This window comes from Aquarana catesbeiana, linkage group LG09, assembly GCF_042186555.1.
Source record: "Aquarana catesbeiana isolate 2022-GZ linkage group LG09, ASM4218655v1, whole genome shotgun sequence".
In the NCBI taxonomy this organism is placed as follows: Eukaryota; Metazoa; Chordata; class Amphibia; order Anura; family Ranidae; genus Aquarana; species Aquarana catesbeiana.
This window is the reverse complement of record NC_133332.1, coordinates 54,194,478-54,213,518: the sequence shown is the minus strand read 5'-3', so window position 1 is coordinate 54,213,518 and position 19,041 is coordinate 54,194,478. Positions and strand designations below refer to the sequence as shown.

At 42.5% G+C, this 19,041-nt stretch overlaps 1 protein-coding gene across 1 annotated transcript in view; it reads right to left on the bottom strand.

The window, feature by feature from the left end:
- Window positions 1-19,041, bottom strand: part of BLVRB (biliverdin reductase B) — a 53,222-nt gene that overhangs the window by 28,494 nt on the left and 5,687 nt on the right. The window contains exon 2 of the mRNA XM_073598517.1: window positions 3,544-3,705. Coding sequence (XP_073454618.1) covers window positions 3,544-3,705 — 162 coding nt within the window. The remainder of the gene's footprint in view (window positions 1-3,543; window positions 3,706-19,041) is intronic.

Genomic DNA, 19,041 nt, shown 5'->3' with positions numbered 1-19,041 from the left:
TTTCCCTTACAAAATGAAGCCATTTTGCAGGCACATGGTAATGCTATTAATTCTAAAAGTAGAACTATAGGCAAAACTTTTTCCCCCCATGTTGGATAGAGTAAAGGAGGTTATAACCCCAATAAAAGTTTATTTTTTTCATTTTTGTCCCATTGGGGAGATTTAGCTTCACTTCCCACCCCAAGCCAAAACAGGAAGTGAGAAAAAAATCTCTGCAAATAAGGGATTTTCTTGGGTCACCAAAATCACATGTACATTTGTTTTTCATGCATTTTTTGATGCAAATCCATCGAAGTCTATGGAGCCAAAAATGCATAATGTTGTGTGTAAGAAGTCTCTACACCTTTCTAAAAAATACATTGCAGGAAACTGCATAGATGTGAACAGAACCCATAAGAAATATGGTTACATGGATTGTAGTATGTTTCTGTGGATCTGCAAATGCACAAAAAAAAAAAAAAAAAAAAAAAAACACACCACACATAGATGCGAACCTAGCCTAGTACACACGATCAGAAAAAAAATAAATAAAAATTGGACGAAAAACACCCCTTTCGTATAGTAACCTGCTCGTTAGCACACAGCTTTCGAGAGCCAATTACGATAGTTCGTCCGAAATTATCTGAAGGGACAAACACGAAAAATTTTTCTTGTACAATAACATATTGCATGATTTTCCTCTAATCAGTACCGTTTTCATCCAAAAATATAGTACAAATAAAATGCAATACATTACATCATTCCCAAATGTTTATTCTGTTGTATGAGAATATTCTTAACGTTAGTAACCTCTTCATTTTCGATATGAGATTAGCATGCAAAAAAAAAAAAAAAGAAGAAGAAACCTGGCAATCATTCGTCCAATTAATGCATTGTGTGTACCAGGCTTTAGGGTCCATTTACACCATGCTGTACATACAAACTCACCGCATTGCATTGAAAATGCATGCACATCTGTGTATATTAAACTTGCATTTGAGGTGCATTTTATTGTGTTACATTGCGTTTGCACCAATTTTTATGTCCTCCATTAGGAAATGACCGGTCCCTAGAAGTCAAAATACTAACCACAATTTTTATTTTTTTTCAATATAAATTTTCCTTTCAGTTGTGTTGTACTGATATGCGTTCGTGTGTGTTGAATTAAAATGCAGACAGGTTGCAATTTAAACAAAACTCACTGCAATGCATGTATATGCAACATGGTGACTGAAAAAAAGCACATGGAAAACCATTGTATTCTATGTGCCCATGATCCACTGCAGAAAAATCGCATATGGCGTGAACAAACCCTTAGGCCTCATGCACACTGGACGTTTTTACAGCTGCCTTTTTTTGGCTTCAGGCATTTTGTCTGCAGCCAGTAAACTCCCCATCATGTTATCCTATGTGTCCATGCACACATAGGCTGTTATTAGCGTTTTTTGGCAGGGGTGTTTTCTGTCTGGAAAAAAAAAAACCCAGAACTTTTCAGAGGAGTTTCAGCTGTAAGGCCGGGTTCACACTGATGCCGCCGTGGCTCACAGCAGGGGGTCCAGTGCGTCCGTGTTCACCGATTCAGGTCCAAATTTATCCCTGAATTTGCACCTGAAAACGCAGCCAAAAGACGCACAGGACCCCTTTTCCAATCCACTCAGTGGCCACCCCAGGGATGTGTGAATCGGCTCCATTGAGAGTCAGTCACACCCTCCTGTAATGCGAATTGGATGCAGGAAAACTCGCATCAGTGTGAACCCAGCCAAAAAATGCTCTAACTCTGATAAAAGCTTAAAAAACGCAGAAAAACAGCAGCTATTCAGCGTTTGAGCCGTAATCTTTTATGGAAATAATTTTTTTTTTCCCAGCAAAAAAGCTGAAAAACAGTACTGCAAAACTCATTCTACAGCGAAAGCCATTGGCGTTTTTTTTATAACATCCAGTGTGCATGAGGCCTAAAAAGTAGCAGCATCAGGCAAACTGAGGGAGTTAAATAATCAAAAAACAATAACAAGAGTATTCAGTGTTTATTCCCAAAACTACCACTAGTGGGCAGACCGGCTAAAACCTAGAAAGACAGGACTGCCTTGCAATTTTCAGATTCCGGTACAGGACCTTTTACACACATTCTTCAGTACAACATCCTGCTTTTAAAAGGGAGTGTAAGCTTTATTTCAAACTTGGGATGTATCCAGGAAGAATTAAAAATAAAATCACAAATAGATTGATAATTTATTATTTAAATGTATGCAATTTTTTTTTTTATTAGGTCCACAGACAGATGCTGGAGTCTGGTCCTTCTCAACCCCAAATGGCTTAGAAGAGAAAAAATGAATATACAGTGAATTCTTATATGTGAATGAACCCAATCTAGCCATACTTGCAAAGATTAGACTTCTCACCTAGACCTGGTCTCGGTTCACACCATAGAGGTGCGACTGAGCAAGGGCACATTCCTGAGCGTCGTGTGTAAGGCAGCCCATTCATTTCAATGCACACACACAAAAAAAGAGGTCCCTGACTCTTTTCCAAAAACACACTGCACCAAACTGCATGGTGCTGCAGAACCATGCTGTATGAACCTAGCCTTAGGTGACCAGATACTAGAAAAAAAAAAAAAAAAAAAAAAAAACACACACACACACCAGGAAGTCATATTTTAGGATATAGGTGGAGTGGGGTGCAATAGGGTTGATATCCCTGGAGGTGTCTGTAACACGGAACATGATTTAGCATTGCAGAAAGATTGGTCAAAGCAGTGGAAACTGCAGTTCAATGTTTCTAAATATACAAGTAATGCACCTAGGGAAGAAGAACCCCTTGACAGAGTAGCATGGGCTGCAGAAAAGAAAATCGCTTGATTCCCCCCCATCAACACAGCCAATGTTAATGGAGGAATCCCTCCCGTACAGCTATTGTGTTCTTCGGCCAGGTGAGGGATTTTTGCCGAGAGCACTATCTGCCAGGAGAAAAACACAACGATTATTGCTAGCAGCTATAGCCACTGGCAATAATCGCATGCAAAAAACCAACATGCTGGTTGTGCCCAATTCGATTGATGGAACGACTTGGGCACAATCAACCTGCCCATACATGGATCAAATCTCTGTCAGTCCCTGGAGAACCTGGCTGAGATTTGAACCACCTATGGCCAGCTTAACATGTTCATTGTTTCCTGCAATGTAAAGCTAAATCTGTAAGCACAATATGCCTAATAAAGTGGTACTTACAGAGGGCGCTTTTTTAGTGGGCCTCGGAAGCCTTTACTCCATAGAATAGTCATAGAACAAGAACTAGAACCCATCCCAGAAAATACCTATAATCCCCCCCCACTGCCACCATTCAATGGTCCAATGTGGAAGCCTTTTTTGGCCAATAGAAGCTCTTCTCACTTTATGCCATTAAAATGTTGGGTGTGGGTGAGACTTAGTACCATTTATCTATTGAAAAGTCAAAAAGGTATCTGTATAGTGATGGCCCCTGAGCATACCAAAAATGAAGACATGGAACTAATAAAACAAACACAGATTAGAACGTTAGAAGGAATCGGAGCGTAGTAAACCTTACCCAGGTCAGTTCTTGTTCCCAGGACAATTATCACGGCATCCTGTCCCTCTACAGCTTTGTTGACATCACTTTTATTCAGCACATCCCCCACTACGATTCGGGTGGGTTTCTTATCAGCGGGCAGGCGAACAGGGTCCCTTACCAGCACGGTCACATTATATCCTGTAAACAAAACATGGAAGCCATTTATTCAATAACTGTAAGCCACAAGGCAAGTGTGGTTAAAGTAGATCTCCATGTGTGGCATTCAATCATACTGTATACGTGCCAAACCATGCGTACCAATATGCCTATCCTGGACCTTATTCTTCCATACCTCCACTTCCCCTCGGCTCTTATCTGCCCCTCTGGCAATAAACAAGCCTTACCTACCCATGATAACAGTACCATACCCTCATCTCTCTCCTCCAACTACCGGTCTGTTTGCAATCTCACCATTCTTTCTAAATGTCTTGTTTTTATGAGTATTAGCTGAATTCCTCTGAATGCACAAACCGCATGATCCCTTTTTAATCCGGTTTCTGATTCTTTCATTCTCCCTAAAGCGCTCTCCTTGAGGAATCCAATGACTTGTTATTTACACCACTAACAACTTCATATCCTCGCATTGCACAGAGGTGGCATGCTCCTTTGTCCCCAAACCATCCATTTATTCTGGGTTAAAATGGTTATTGATTTACTGCTAAGAGAAAACTTCACGTACACCAAACGGGGTTGTCCAGCCAAGTTTGATAAATCATGGGGAACTATCTTAAAGAGGTTGTAAAGGCTGAAGGTTTTTTACCTTCCTGCATTCTCTGCATTAACCTCCCTGGCTTTATGATTATGTCAGACTTTTGAATCTCAAAGCGGTACGTTGTTTTGCATGGAAATTTGGCGTTTTATATTGTAGGCCTGTAATTCCTAGGAATAACCCACTTAAATCTGTCCAAACAAGAGTCTAGCAGACATCCCGGGTATAGTAAAGTTTGAAACACAAAATCATAAAATTAGAATATAATTCTAATTTATTATTGCTGTTTTCTAGCTGCTAAAACCACTTTTGACCTAAAGGGACACTTTTTGGATGCCATGTACATTCTCAAGTTTCCAGTGCCCTGCATGCACTTTTATATTATATTATAATATAATATAATATATTATAATATAATATAATATAATATATATAAAATATAAAAGTGCATGCAGGGCACTGGACAAAACACTAGGGACAAAAGCGAGGTGAAATGATTTGATACAGTAATGTAATCTTACAGACTACAATGTATTTTATGCGTTTTTCACTTTTTGAATTTGCTGCCGGGCTCCGCCCCCATGCGTTGCGACGCTCGCAGGGAACGGAGCCCGGAACACAGAGCATCGGGTGGAGGATCTGGCAGAGGGACATCACGGGATCCTGGTGACAAGGTAAGTACGCTGTACCAGGATTCTGCGATGCAACCCCAAGTGTGGCTCGGGGTTACCTCTAATAGTACTGAAATTTAAAGTGGGATTTCCACCCAAAAATGGAACTTCCACTTTTTGGATTCCTCCCCCCCTCCGGTGTCACATTTGGCACCTTTCAGGGGGGAGGAGGGAGCAGATACCTGTCTTATACTTCCTGGCATAGATCACCGCGGCGCTTGCGGTGATCTATGCCACTTCCGGCGTCTACCCTGTCCTCCCCCGCTGTATTCTGGGAGACACACAGGTCCCAAAACACAGCAGGGACCTGAGAGGACACGCAGCACGACTCGCGCATGCGCAGTAGGGAACCAGGAAGTGAACCTGCATGGCTTCACTTCCTTATTCCCTTACCGAGGATGGCGGCGGCAGCAGCCGAGAGCCAAAGGACGGATCGGCTTCGGCTGCCGACATCACGGGCACCCTGGACAGGTAAGTGTCCATATATTAAAAGTCAGCAGCTGCAGTATTTGTAGCTGCTGGCTTTTAATATTTTTTTTTTCAGCGAACCTCTGCTTTAACTCCGAGCCACACTCGGTAATACCGCCAGGAGGGTTAAAGTTAAAAAAAAACTTTTTTATTGTCAACAGTCCCCCCCAGCCTTCCCAAATACTTACCTGAGCCTGATCTCAATCCAGCAGCACTGCCCCATCTCGCTCTCCCCTCAGTGGGCTCAATGGTACCTGCTACTGTCAATTAAATCCAGTGATGCAGGGGGCGGGGCGACACTGTGTGCCAATGGACACACAGAGCACGCATGTGTATCGCCATAGGAAGCGGCTTCCTATGGTGGCACACAGAGAAGAATAATGAGGAGCAGAGAGCAACGGCAGGGGACCCGAGAAGAGGAGGATCAGAGTTGCTCTGTGCAAAACTGCTGTACAGAATTGGTGGGTAGAACATTTTTTTTTTTCACATTTACAATTACTTTAATACTAGATAAATTGTTGTCTTGGTCTATCACATATCAGGCCCAAAACTGAAATATGCAATATCTATTTATTTTATTTCAGGTACATACAGTATATAGCACCAACTATTTATGCAGAGCTTTACGTACACACTATATTACCAGAGGTATTGGGATGCCTGCCTTCACACACACACACACACACACACAAACTCTTAGCCCATAGGGTTCAATATTGAGTCAGTCCACCCTCTGCAGCTATAACAGCTTCAACTCTTCTGGGAAGGCTGTCCACAAGGTTTAGGAGTGTGTCTATGGGAATGTTTGACCATTCTTCCAGAAGCGCATTTGTGAGGTCAGGCACTGATGTGAAGGTCTGACTCGCAGTCTCTGCTCCAATTTATCCGAAAGGTGTTCTATTGGGTTGAGTTCAGGACTCTGTGCAGGCCAGTCAAGTTCCTCCACCCCAAACTCATTCACCCATGTGTTTATGGACCTTGCTTTGTGCACTGGTCCAATTCATTTGGTGGAAATTATGGTGTGGGTTTTTTTTTCAGGGGTTGGACTTGGCCCCTTAGTTCCAGGGAAGGGAACTTAAGGCATCAGCATACCAAGACATTTTGGACAATTTCATGCTCCCAACTTTGTGGGAACAGTTTGGGGATGGCCCCTTCCTGTTCCAACATGACTGCACACCAGTGCAAAAAGCAAGGTCCATAAAGATATGGATGAGCGAGTTTGGGGTGGAGGAACTTGACTGGCCTGCACAGAGTTGTGACCTCAACCTGCTAGAACACCTTTGGGATGAATTAGAGCGGAGACTAAGAGCCAGGCCTTCTCGTCCACATCAGTAGCCGACTATGCATACGTCCTTCTGGAAGAATGGTCAAACATTCCCATAGACACACTCCTAAACCTTGTGGACAGCCTTCCCAGACGAGCTGAAGCTGTTATATCTGCAAAGGGTGGGCCACTTCAATACTGAACCCTACGGACTAAGACTGGGATGCCATTAAAGTGTTTGTTAAGACACAAGTAGAAATCACTGCCAGCCCCTATACTCAGGCATATCACACTGTATATGTAATTCCTAAAAACGAGGCTTGTAAATACCCATTTAGAACGATCTTCAGGCCGGTCACGTGACTTGCGGCCACTTTACAGCTCAGATACATGGCTTCTGCAGGAGGGGCCGAGATCTTCCTCTGACGTCAGCCGGGGAGGTCATGTGGCCCCCCAGCCCCTCTCTTCAGAAGCCCTGTCTAGGAGATGTAAACTGGCAGTAAGTTATGTGACCGGCCAGAAGATCGCTCTAAATAGGCATTTACAATCCACGTTTTTTGAAAAGACATATAGTGTGGTATGCCTGAGTGTCATAAAGGCGCTGGCAGTGACCATTGTAAGTTTTTGATTTCTACTAATAGCGGCAGGGGGGGGGGGGGGACAGACACAGAACACGGAGCTGACAGGCAGGGAGGAGTGGGAGAAAAGAGAGCTGAGAGCAGGGCTGCGGATGAAGGAGGGACGTACTCTGACCACGATGGTCAGGACTCAGCAGCCCTGATTATCGTGGTCAGTACAGAGAGGGGAAGTGGCAGGTTCAGCCAGGTTTTTTACAGTTTAGAGAGGGGCAGATTACACAGCACAAGGGCTGTTTAATATGCTTTAAGGGACCAGGGTATCTTTTTTTTGGGGGGGTTAATAAACACTTTAAAGTTCATGTGCGTGTAATGGCAGGTGTCCCAATACGTTTGGTAATATAGTGTATATTGTACATTTACATCAGTCTCTGTCCTCAAGGAGCTTACAATCTAAGGTCCCCAACTCACATTCATACATACTGGGGCCAATTTAGACAGGAGACAGTTAACCGAAAAGCACTGGAGTGTGGGAGAAGACAATATCTGATCCTCCTCTTCTATAAACTATATAACAGAATACTTGGATACTTTACCATGGGAGAGGCCTTGCGATGAATAGTCTTGTCACGGCTCGGCTATCATATGACTGTTATATGACACTTCATACATACTTTGTTCACTAGCCTTATGCCATTAATGCTCAGCAAATGTACTTTCGTATTGTACTAATTGTCCATTTGTAGACCTACAAACTTGTAAATATACATGTGTATTTGATTTAGTTTTTGTAACCCCCCAAATGTTGGGGTAACATTTGGGTGGGTAGGGGGATTCTTGTTTTGGGTAAGGGGGGAAAAAAACCTTTAGTTTATTTTTAAACCAAATCCTCTCAAAAAATGTATTGAATTTAACCCCCCCCCCCCCCCCCCAAAAAAAAAAAAAAAAAAAAACCCCTTCATAGCCTCACTTTTCTTATTGTACATCATTTATATAGCACTAACGGTTTGAGCAGCACTTCAAAGGATAGTTTACTTTTACAAAAAAACCTGCCTATGCAGATAAGGGGGTGTCTGTAGATTAAAACAAACTGAACAGCTCTGACTAACATTGAATAAAGCCCTTTGCTATAGGTGTAGGACATTTACGTACCTTATGAAGCCTGGCTGGAATACTCCCAGGACATTGCTAAGTGAGGCCTAGTTATCACTTGCTCACCTCCACCATCACAGAGTAGGAAATAGCAAGACAGATTGGGGTAGGGAAGATAGGAGAGGCTCTAGAGAAGTCCTAGAGGAGAGCATGGGAGGAGGCGACAGAGCAGGAGGTCTTGGGAAGAGGACGGTTTTGGTGATATTTTTTAGAGAATGTTGGAGCAGAGATGTGGATGGTTTTGTATGTTCTCATTATTTTTTTATTTTTATAAAAGGTGGCCGAATGGAAGTCAGTGGAGGTGTTGGCAGAGAGGGGTGGCAGGCGCTGATCGGTGTTAGTGAGGTTAAATAGTTCGCTTGGACCAGCTTGGTCCAAACAAACTAAACTTTTCTTGGCTGGGAGCAAAATCAACGACTAGAAAATTGTTGGTTCCCATTAGATTCGGAAAAAAAAAAATTCCATCCGATTGCCAAATCATTCCCTTTAAACTATTAAATCAAATGAAATGTTCTTAAAAGAACAGTTTTCTAATGAAAGTCTACAGGTGTAAGGCCAGCTTTATGCACCATCATGTTCCTACTAGGCAGAGATCATGTGATGAGGCCTTTGGTCACATGAGGGAGCCTGGAAGTAGTACCGTTTTTCTTCCACTGCCAGAAAGAGGAGTCTCTCTATATTACACAAAATAAAAATGTGCATTAGTAGTGCTGACACATAGTATTATTTCACGTGCCATGTGATTTTTAATAATAGGTCAATTCCTCTTTTAACCTGGGAGTTATGTAGCGTCAGCAGTAGCCAAGGCAGGCTGTACGATGTGCGACACATACATGACTCAGCAATAATTTTTGGACAAACTTAAAAGTATGACTCAGGGCCAGTTCACACCATAGAAACGCAGTCCAGATGCATTTTTGCATGCGCATTTTTTCACCTCTTTTTTTTTTTTTTCTTCACCTTAAGGCTCCATTTACACCAAGGCATTTTTTGTGCTTCTTGCACCTCTGCCTTTTTGGAAAGGGTCAAGGACTTTTTTCCCCCTGCAGCATTTTGCATGTAATAGACGTCAATGGACCCGCATCCAAAAAAACGCAAATACTGCATTTTTACCACGATTTGTGGTTTTGCTTTATATTCACTGTATATAGCTTCTTAGCAACTGGCTATATACAGTGAATGTAAAAACAAAACAAAAAAAAAAAAAATAAAAAAACACATTTACAAAAAAGCAAAATGCAAATCACGGTTAAAAACGCAGGAAGCAAAACAAAAACGTTCAAAAGCAACATGCATAGAGGTGAATCAAGCCTAAATGAGGACATGTACGCTCCGGCGTGTTTTTTGTACATTTATGTGCATTACAGTGCGTTTTAGTAGAGTTCAGTGCAGGTATCAAGAAATTGCAGCATATATTCTACTTTTTTTTTTCTGGAACTGGAGCGCACTGGAACTGACCGCACTAGTGTGAACTATGCCATCAGAAATCATAACCTACTATCCATGTGTTTGTGGTGCAGAAAAAAAAAAAAAAAAAAAAAAGGCACTGGACTGCATGTAGTGTGAACTGGCCCCCCCAAGACAAAACATCTGTCAGTTTTTATTGCGCTCTGTGCCGGTGTATCGTCACATATCGCGACCCACCACATTTGGCTACCCGATGGAGTGTGCATGCGCGACACCGCCATATGCGTTCCAACACTTTTACGACAAAACAGCACACTAAAACCGTCAGATAGTGACGGAACTGGCGTTGAACTGCGCTTGCGCAGTTATTATGTGGCTCCATCCCTAAGTCCAAGGTTCAAGCCCCACTATCCAAGTGGACATAGAGTTAGATTATAATTATGCCGAGCGAAGTGAGGCCACGTCCGAAGCGTGGCAAGCGAAGCGAGCCCGAGGGGCCTTGTTGCAAAGTGGTGTCTTACATTCAATAATTATACGGAAGAAGAGCTTGTCTTTAACGTCACTTCTGTGACATTATCTGACGGTTTCACTGCTCCGTATTAACGTAAAAACTTTTGGAACGCATATCGGCAAGTTACGCATGCGCAGTGCGAAATTTCTCAGCAGATCGTCACTTCTGTAGCCAAATGTGATGGGTCGACATATGTGACGAACCACCCCCATTAGGGAGATAACCCTCTCCATTTGTCCTGTTTACCATTATTATTGAAAGTGAAAGTAAAAGAAAATCCTACATTTTGTGTTGTCCTTAAAAAAGTAATATAGGGGAAATCTTCCAATGGGGACACAAGTTCTGCTGACTTGGGGGTCCCCTAAGAGATTACCTTAATTTTCAGGGATTTCCTCTCACTCCTGTTTTGGGACAAGAAGTGAAGCTAAATCACCCCAATGGGATAAAGGTATCCAAAATAAAAGTTTTGCCTATAGTTCTTCTTTAAAAGGCTCTTTTAAACAACGTCCATGGTAAAATGGCCTCTCTTTACCTCCAAATTTGTGATTTAAAGCTGAACTCAGAAATTATTTGTATTGCATACTTACGTTGGTCCAGCTTGGCAGAACATAAGTATGCATTATTACATACCTGAGTGGCCGCTGGGGAAACTGACAATCACAGGTTAAAAAAAAAAAAAAAACCTTAGTTGGACTTTCTGGTAACGGTATTTCTATGAGTCTTTCAGGACAGCACCTGGAGAGAACGCAGCCCCACCCACTTCCCAGGACACACTGCAGTCATTTCTTTAAAGCCTGGACACTTCCACCATGGCCTCAGTCGTTATCGAGTACCTCCAGCCATGCTGAATATATTATATTAATATATATTGACAGGAGCTCCCAATGGCTCCCGCTGCTAAGTGATAAGGGGGCGGGGCCGAGTCCCACTATCTGTGCCAATGGACACAGCAGCATAGCTCGGGAGCGAGCAGGCAAGAGTGGGAAGAGGCTTTCCGTGGGGGCACTTAACACATAGGAGGAGTCAGGAGCGCCGGTGGGGGACCCGAGAAGAGGAGGTTTGAGCTGCTCTGTGCAATTCCATTACACAAAGCAGGTAAGTATAGAGATGTTTGTTATTTTTTTTTCTTATTATTCCTTTACAATTGCTTTAAGAACTAGTAAGGCCCCATTCACACTTGTGCGACTTGAGACTGCCAAGTCGCATGACAAGTCGTACCCCATAATTTCCAATGAGTACTGTTCATATTTATTTAAAGGCACATAAGCGTATACAAGGGTAAACTTCTTCCTCATCGCCAGTATTGCAATATACGTGCTCAAAAAACGCATTACTGCGCTCAAAACGGAAAACTTTCTATTTTTGGCTCACGGCTGACTCGGCACCCTTTATGTAATTTTTTGTATTTCCATAGACAACAATGCTTCTGTATCCGGATCCCTAAAAAATGTGGTATTTTTTTTTTATTTTTGTGTGCATGAGGCCTTAGGCCTTCTTTACACTGTCGTAAAAAATAAATAAATAAATAATCCCCCCCCCCAAAAAAAAAAAAAAAAAAAAAAAAAAACACACAAAACAAAAAAAACGCACATACAAGCGTTTTTTAAATTACGGATCTGAATGCAGCTGCATTGTTTTCAATGGAACCACACAGCTGTGTAAAAAGGAGATGCTTTCAGATCCGTAACATGGAATCCTTCACGCGCTTAAATGCATGTATATGTAAGCGTGTAAATTAGGTATAAAGAGAAGAAAAAAAAAAATGATCATAGAAAATTAATATACACATACGTGTCACTACACGCTTAAACACGCATCTATATGCAAGTATTTTATGGATTATTGTGAAGGAACTTTTTTCATAGAAAACACATGTAATAAACATGAGGAAAACGTTCCGTGTGCATGACGCCTGTTAGTTCCTTCTTCATTTCTGCCTGCATTTAATTTTATCGCCTGGATAGAAAATGGTTCCTATCAGCATTTTTGACAAGGAGGAGGGGAAAAAAAAAAAAAAAGAGAGAAATGTTATCGCTGGTAAACACACGGAGGGTCATGACTCAGCACTCTGACATGTGTACAGGGGAATACACGGCTCACATGGAGACTGTATGTGCGCAGGATGTATGATCCCGTGTGTCTCCACACCACAGCAGGGAATTAGGTCACATCACAGTGGATGCTCAGGGGCCTGCAGTGCGTGCGAGGGGCTTTGTGCTGCATGCAAACTACAAGAAAAGCCGCGCTCTCCGGTTATTAAATGGAGCAGATTCATGTGCAAACAGAGGCGTTACACACACACGTACGAGCCAATCAGATAGAAGTGGACTTCTTTTTCTGCAACAGTTACACATTATATTTGCCATAATACAACATTGTCAGCAATCCTCCCCCATTGTATATATACAGTGAGGGAAAAAAGTATTTGATCCCCTGCTGATCTTATATGCCCACTGACAAAGAAATGATCAGTCTATAATTTTAATAGTAGGTTTATTCTAACAATGAGGCCGAGTTCACACTGGTGCGCTGTGCGAGATCGCATGTGATTCGCACCGCACTGCAAATCACATGCAATGTCTGCCATACAAATAGTATGGCTGAATTTGCATCGCATTCGGACCAAACTCGCACAGGACCCTTTTTTTGGTCAGCACCAGAAGCGGATCGCATGGATGTTCACACCCATGCGATCCAATTCCTGTCCAAACCGTCAGTTTGCACTGTGGTATGCGAACTGAAATGGGGGATGTCATTAACCACTTCCCGCCCAAGGACGTCATATGACTTCCTGGACTTTCAGTGGGAATATCTGAATGATGCCTGCAGCTACCGGCATAATTCAGAGATCATCGTTTTCAGCTGGCAATTCTGTGCACCATAAGAACGATCATAGCGGCAGTTCCACTGCTTGATCGTTCTTACAGGCGACGGGCCCCCTCCTGCCGCCATCCGGTGCTTCTCCGGGCTCTCCCGTGCCATCGGGGACCCGGAGAAAGACTTGGCCGCCGCCGGATGACGAGCATAGCGATGTCCGGTGACCATATGGTCACCAGTCATCTCTATGACCGTCGGAGGCCCGGGCGCGATGTTATGACGTCACGTCTGGGCCGCAGATGTAAACAAAGCAGCGATCGCAGCTGGCAAGTATGAGATCGTGGATTTTTTTTTTCCCGATCTCATGCTTTCCAGCCTGGAGGAGGGATGTGGGGTCTTATTGACCCCACATCTCTCCATAAAGAGGACCTGTCACAATAGATTCCTATTACCAGGGATGTTTACATTCCTTGTAATAGGAATAAAAGTGATCAAAAAAATATGTTGTAAAAGAAAAGTAAAAGTAAAAATAAAAAAAAAAAAAGAATAAAAAAAAAAAAAAAAAAAAAAAATTTAAAACGCCCCTGTCTCCGGTAGCTCGCGCTCAGAAGCGAACGCACACATTAGTCCCGCCCACATATGTAAACGCCGTTCAAACTACACATGTGAGGTATCGCCGCGTGCGTTAGAGCGCGAGCAACAATTCTAGCCCTAGACCTCCTCTGTAACTCTAAACATGGAACCTGTAAAAAATTTTAAAGCATCGTCTATGGAGATTTTTTAAGTACTGAAGTTTGGCGTTTTTAAATAATGAAAAATTGTTGCGCAAATACCGTGCAAGATAAAAAGTTGCAATGACCGCCATTTTATTCCCTAGGGTGTCTTCTAAAAAAAAAATTTATATTTATGTTTGGGGGTTCTGAGTAATTTTCTAGCAAAAAAATTTTGACTTTTACAGTAGTAGTAGGAGAGTGCAAATAGGCCCGGTATGGAAGTGGTTAAAGAGGAAGTAAACCCTGATGGGTTTTATTTCCTCTTATTTCCCCTGAAAAGTAAAAGCATAATGGGCTAGTATGCTAGTTCTGTTGCACCTACCTGCAAACGAAGCTCGCGAGGTCCCTGCTGTTGGCGCGTCTATCTTCACCCCTCCTCCTTCCTGTACTCCGGTTCTGTGACTGGCCGGAGCCGACGGTCACGGCCCTTTCTTCAGTGCAAAGCGTATATAGTAAATGTCTCCTAAAACCATGCAGGTTTAGGAGATATTTCCAGTACCTATAGGTAATCCTTATAGGCTTACCTGTAGGGAAAAGTGGTGTGTAAGGCTCGGTTCACACAGGGGTAACCCGACTTACAGCGCGACCTTGCAAGGCGATTTGGAGGCGACTTCATCGCGTCTTTAAGCAACTTACAACGCGACTTAAAGTTGCCTCCAGGACAGGCGACTTTGGCTGTGGCCAATCACAGAATAATCAGCTCTCTGGGAGGGAAGGGTTTGCCTGGGTAAACTAATTTCTTTTCCTGTAAAGTCGCTTCAATATAGATGGAGATCCGACTTGGAGGCAACTTCCATTGAAATCTATGGGTACAAGTTGCCTAGAAGTCGCCTTGAAGTAGTACAGGAACCTTTTCTGAAGTCGGAGCAACTTCAGTAGTGTAAATTAAGACGCTCTCATTCACTTCAATGGAATTTCTTATGTCCAGCGTCTTGGGGCAACTTGAAGTCTGACAAGTCGGATCCCAAGTTGTAGTGTGAACCGGCACTTAGAGTTTACAACCATTTTAACATTGTATTGACACTCCCAGCAGTTGGCATATGGCAATGTGAACTGCCTTGCGAGGCAGGTGCAAGGCAGGAACCCGCAGTGGATTCGCAATGTTCCCGCATTGCACCTATGTGAACCGGCACAGAATAACAAAAATATCCAGAAAAAACGCATTTCAAAAAAGTTCTAAATTGATTTTCATTTTAATGAGTGAAATAAAGTATTTGACCCCTTTACAAAACAGGACTTAATACTTGGTGGCAAAAGCCTTGTTGGCAATCAGAAGTCAGACATTTCTTGTAGTTGGCCACCAGGTTTGCACACATCTCAGAAGGGATTTTGTCCCACTCCTCTTTGCAGATCCTCTCCAGGTCATTAAAAGGGGTTGTAGACCCTCATGTTTTTTCACCTTAATGCATACTTCTGGCAGTTTTACTTACCTGAGCCCCGTATTTCCCTCAGCAGAGACACGCTCTCCCTCTCTGCATGGGGTCCCGGCTCTTGATTGGATAGATTGATAGCAGCGCAGCCATTGGCTCCCGCTGCCGTCAATCAAATCCAATGATGCGGGCGGCGAGGCCGAGTCCGGCATTCGTGTCTATGGACGCCGAATGCTGGACTCGGGAGCGTGCCCGCAGGTAACCCCCCCCTGGTAGAGCACTCCTAGAGGGTTATCTTGTCTGTAGTACAGTGCATTACATACCATCACATACTGGGCAGAAAAATAGCTTGGTGGTTAGCTATTCTGCAGCAGCACTGGGGTCATGGGTTCAAATCCCAACCAGGACACTGTATGGAGTTTGCATGTTCTCCCTGTACTTGTGCAGGTTTCCTACCATACTCCAAAGACATTCTGGTAGGTATACTGAATGTTTAGCCAAGGTGCATGAGGCTCCAGTTTTTAGGTGCATCGTCCAGCCCCACTGCCAGCAGCCTGTAAAACTCTACGAGAGTCTGTATGATTTTTACCTATAGGTAAAATGATGCGTTTCGTCATAGGATGACGTTGCCATCCTATGACGAAAGGCATAGGACGGAGCAACGCTTTGACGTCACCAATCCCACATGTGTTGTAGAAGAATGGATTTGTTTTGTCTACCGGTTGATATACTAAAAACAAAAGATGCATGTTATCAGCGGCAGCTGGGTGATCCTGTGTAGGAGACCATCTGGACCCTGAGAAGCCACAAGCGCATATGATCCCTTGTAACGAGGGATAAATTGGAGCTGGTAAGCGAGCCTTTCAGCTGTTGGTGGAGGCACTGATGTTTTAATGATCACTGTGGTGGTGGACGTTGCAGTGTGACATCAGGATTTAACATATCACATCACTTGTGGACCGTTTTCAAAAATTTTAATCATTTTCATTTGTTTAATATGATTAGCACAACCTATATGTTTTTTCACTGTGTATATGTCTCACAGGAGGTTTTCTGCTTATATTTTTTTTATAAAAAAGTTTAAAAAAAATAGTCACGCTAATAAATAGTGCAAACAGATTATGAATCCAAAAAGCAAAAAAGACCTCAATACATGAAGTGATATACAACTCTTGTGTGAATAAAAATACAATAGTGACACATATAACTCAAGAGTCTCTTGTAACATAAAAAATGTGAATAAAAGTGACTTTAAAGAATAGAGTCTCTCTAAAGATGGTAGGTATTTAAAATTCTGCAATGATTCAACTGTGAAGAGAGATGAAGAATTCTTGAAGTTTCCAGCCGCCACCAAGAGAACAGGTAGAATCCCTCCGTGGTGCGAGGGGCAGATAAAATGTATACTCTTACCGGAAGATGTGGACCTCCTATTATAGCAAGGTCATATGCGCCAGCAGATATAGCCCTCTGCAGGGTCTGAGATGGGTCCTGGACCAAGATGTATGGATCAACCACGGACATCCTCCTCACTCACTGGCCACCATCCGCCCGCCTACTTCCAAAAAGGTCAATCTCCCAAAATGAGCGTGGAGCAAATAATGCACCATTAGAGCCTCTTTTTCTTTATCGTTAACATTGCTTATTTATTTATAAAAGATATCCATAAAATTGTACAACAGCTTAAGAAGCACTTGCCGGCAATAAAAATTTCAAAACGAACGCCCGTGGTTTCCAGGGTCACGTGAGGCGTGATGACGTCAGCACGTAGCACCGCTCGACATGTTTCATCGTATGTGACGTCTTCCTGGGGCACCATGACGTCACGTATGACGAAACATGTCGAGCGGTGCTACACGATGACATCATCACACCTCATGTGACCCTGGAAACCACGGGCTTTCGTTTTGACATTTTTATTGCCGGCAAGTGCTTCTTAAGCGGTTATTGTACAATTTTATGGATACCTTTTATAAATAAATGACCAATGTTTTTAAACGATAATGCACCATTGGAGCCTCTTTTTCTTTATTTGCTCCACGCTCATTTTTGGAGATTGACCTTTTTGGAAGTAAGCGGGCGAATGGTGGCCAGTGAGTGAGGAGGACGTCCGTGGCTGATCCATACATCTTGGTCCAGGACCCATCTCAGACCCTGCAGAGGGCTATATCTACTGGCGCATATGACCTTGCTATAATAGGAGGTCCACATCTTCTGGTAAGAGTATACATTTTATCTGCCCCTCGCACCACGGAGGGATTCTACCTTTTCTCTTGGTGGCGGCTGGAAACGTCAAGAATTCTTCATCTCTCTTCACAGTTGAATCATTGCAGAATCCGATATACCTACCATCTTTAGAGAGACTATATTCTTTAAAGTCACTTTTATTTCACTTTTTTTATTTTACAAGAGACTCTTGAGCTATATGTGTCACTATTGTATTTTTTATCACATAGGAGTTATAGATCAATTCATGTATGGAGTTCTTTTTTGCTTTTTTGATCCATAATCTGTTTGCACTATTTATTAGCGCAACTATTTTTACCTTTTTAGTTTTGCACAGGATTGTATTGCATGTTTGTGTCGCTGCCTCTTACTTTCACAGGTTTATTGTCACTCAATAATATCATTAGCGCAGTATATACACTTTGAATTATTTTTTTTTTTTATGTTAGATCATTCTTTAGCGCGTTTTTATTTTACACGTTTTTAATGTTATCTTTTGTGTCCATGCATAGGCTGTTATCAACTGTTTTTGGCAGGGGCGTATAGAAAAAAAAAAAAAAAAAAAAAAAAAAAAAAAAAAAAAAAAAAAAAAAAAAAAAAAAAGCAAAATCGCTGAAAAACTCACTGCAAAGCTACTGGCGTTTTTATTTTATTATAACGTCCAGTGTGCATGGGGCCCGAGACGCCGGTGCAAACTCTGCTGAAAGCATGTTTTTCAAAGCTGACACCGGCGTTTAGAAACGCCCGTTTTGCCGCGTTTGCATGACGCGTTTAGCGGCGTTTTACCACGTTTGCGTCTAGAAGCCTTTAGTTAAGATAACATCAAGACCCTCCTCAAGTTAAAAAAAAACCAACAGTATTATTTAACCCTTTCAGCCATTTTGTGAGACCAGAGTGAGAAGCAGCAGCTGAGAGAGCGGCAGTGTACTTGTATTTAGCATGTCACTTGCCACGTCACCTGCCACAAGTTGTGGATTGTCCACTTGCCACGTCACCTGCCACAAGTTGCTTGTTCAAATCTAACAACATATGGGTCAAATTCCAATTATACTTCGGATAACAGCAATGCTGGTGGTGTATTGGATTGGATCACCGGCCCATTAGGGTATATAAATGGTCTATGAATCATTGCAAGCAATTACAATTGTTTAAAATATTATTTTAATGGTTTTTCATCATTTGCTATCATTTTTGAGATTTTTAATGTAAAATAAATAGGTAGCCTTTAAAAACGCTTATAAACGCAAACGAGGTTAAACGCGGTACCGGCGTTTAGCCGCGTTTGGCGTCTAAAACGTGGAAAACTTTTGCGTCTGAACCCATTTTTTTGCTTCTGGAAAAACGGGGTTAAACGCAACTGCCTAAAAACGCCAAAAAACGAGACTGTGTACATGGACACATAGGATAACATTGAATGAGTTCAGGGGCAGTTGAAAAAAAGTGTCCAACTGCCTCTGAACGTGCGTTTAACAGCGTCTCGTGTCGCAAAATGTCAAGCACTTCTGCAGCAGAGAATGACATTTTGTAACCTGAA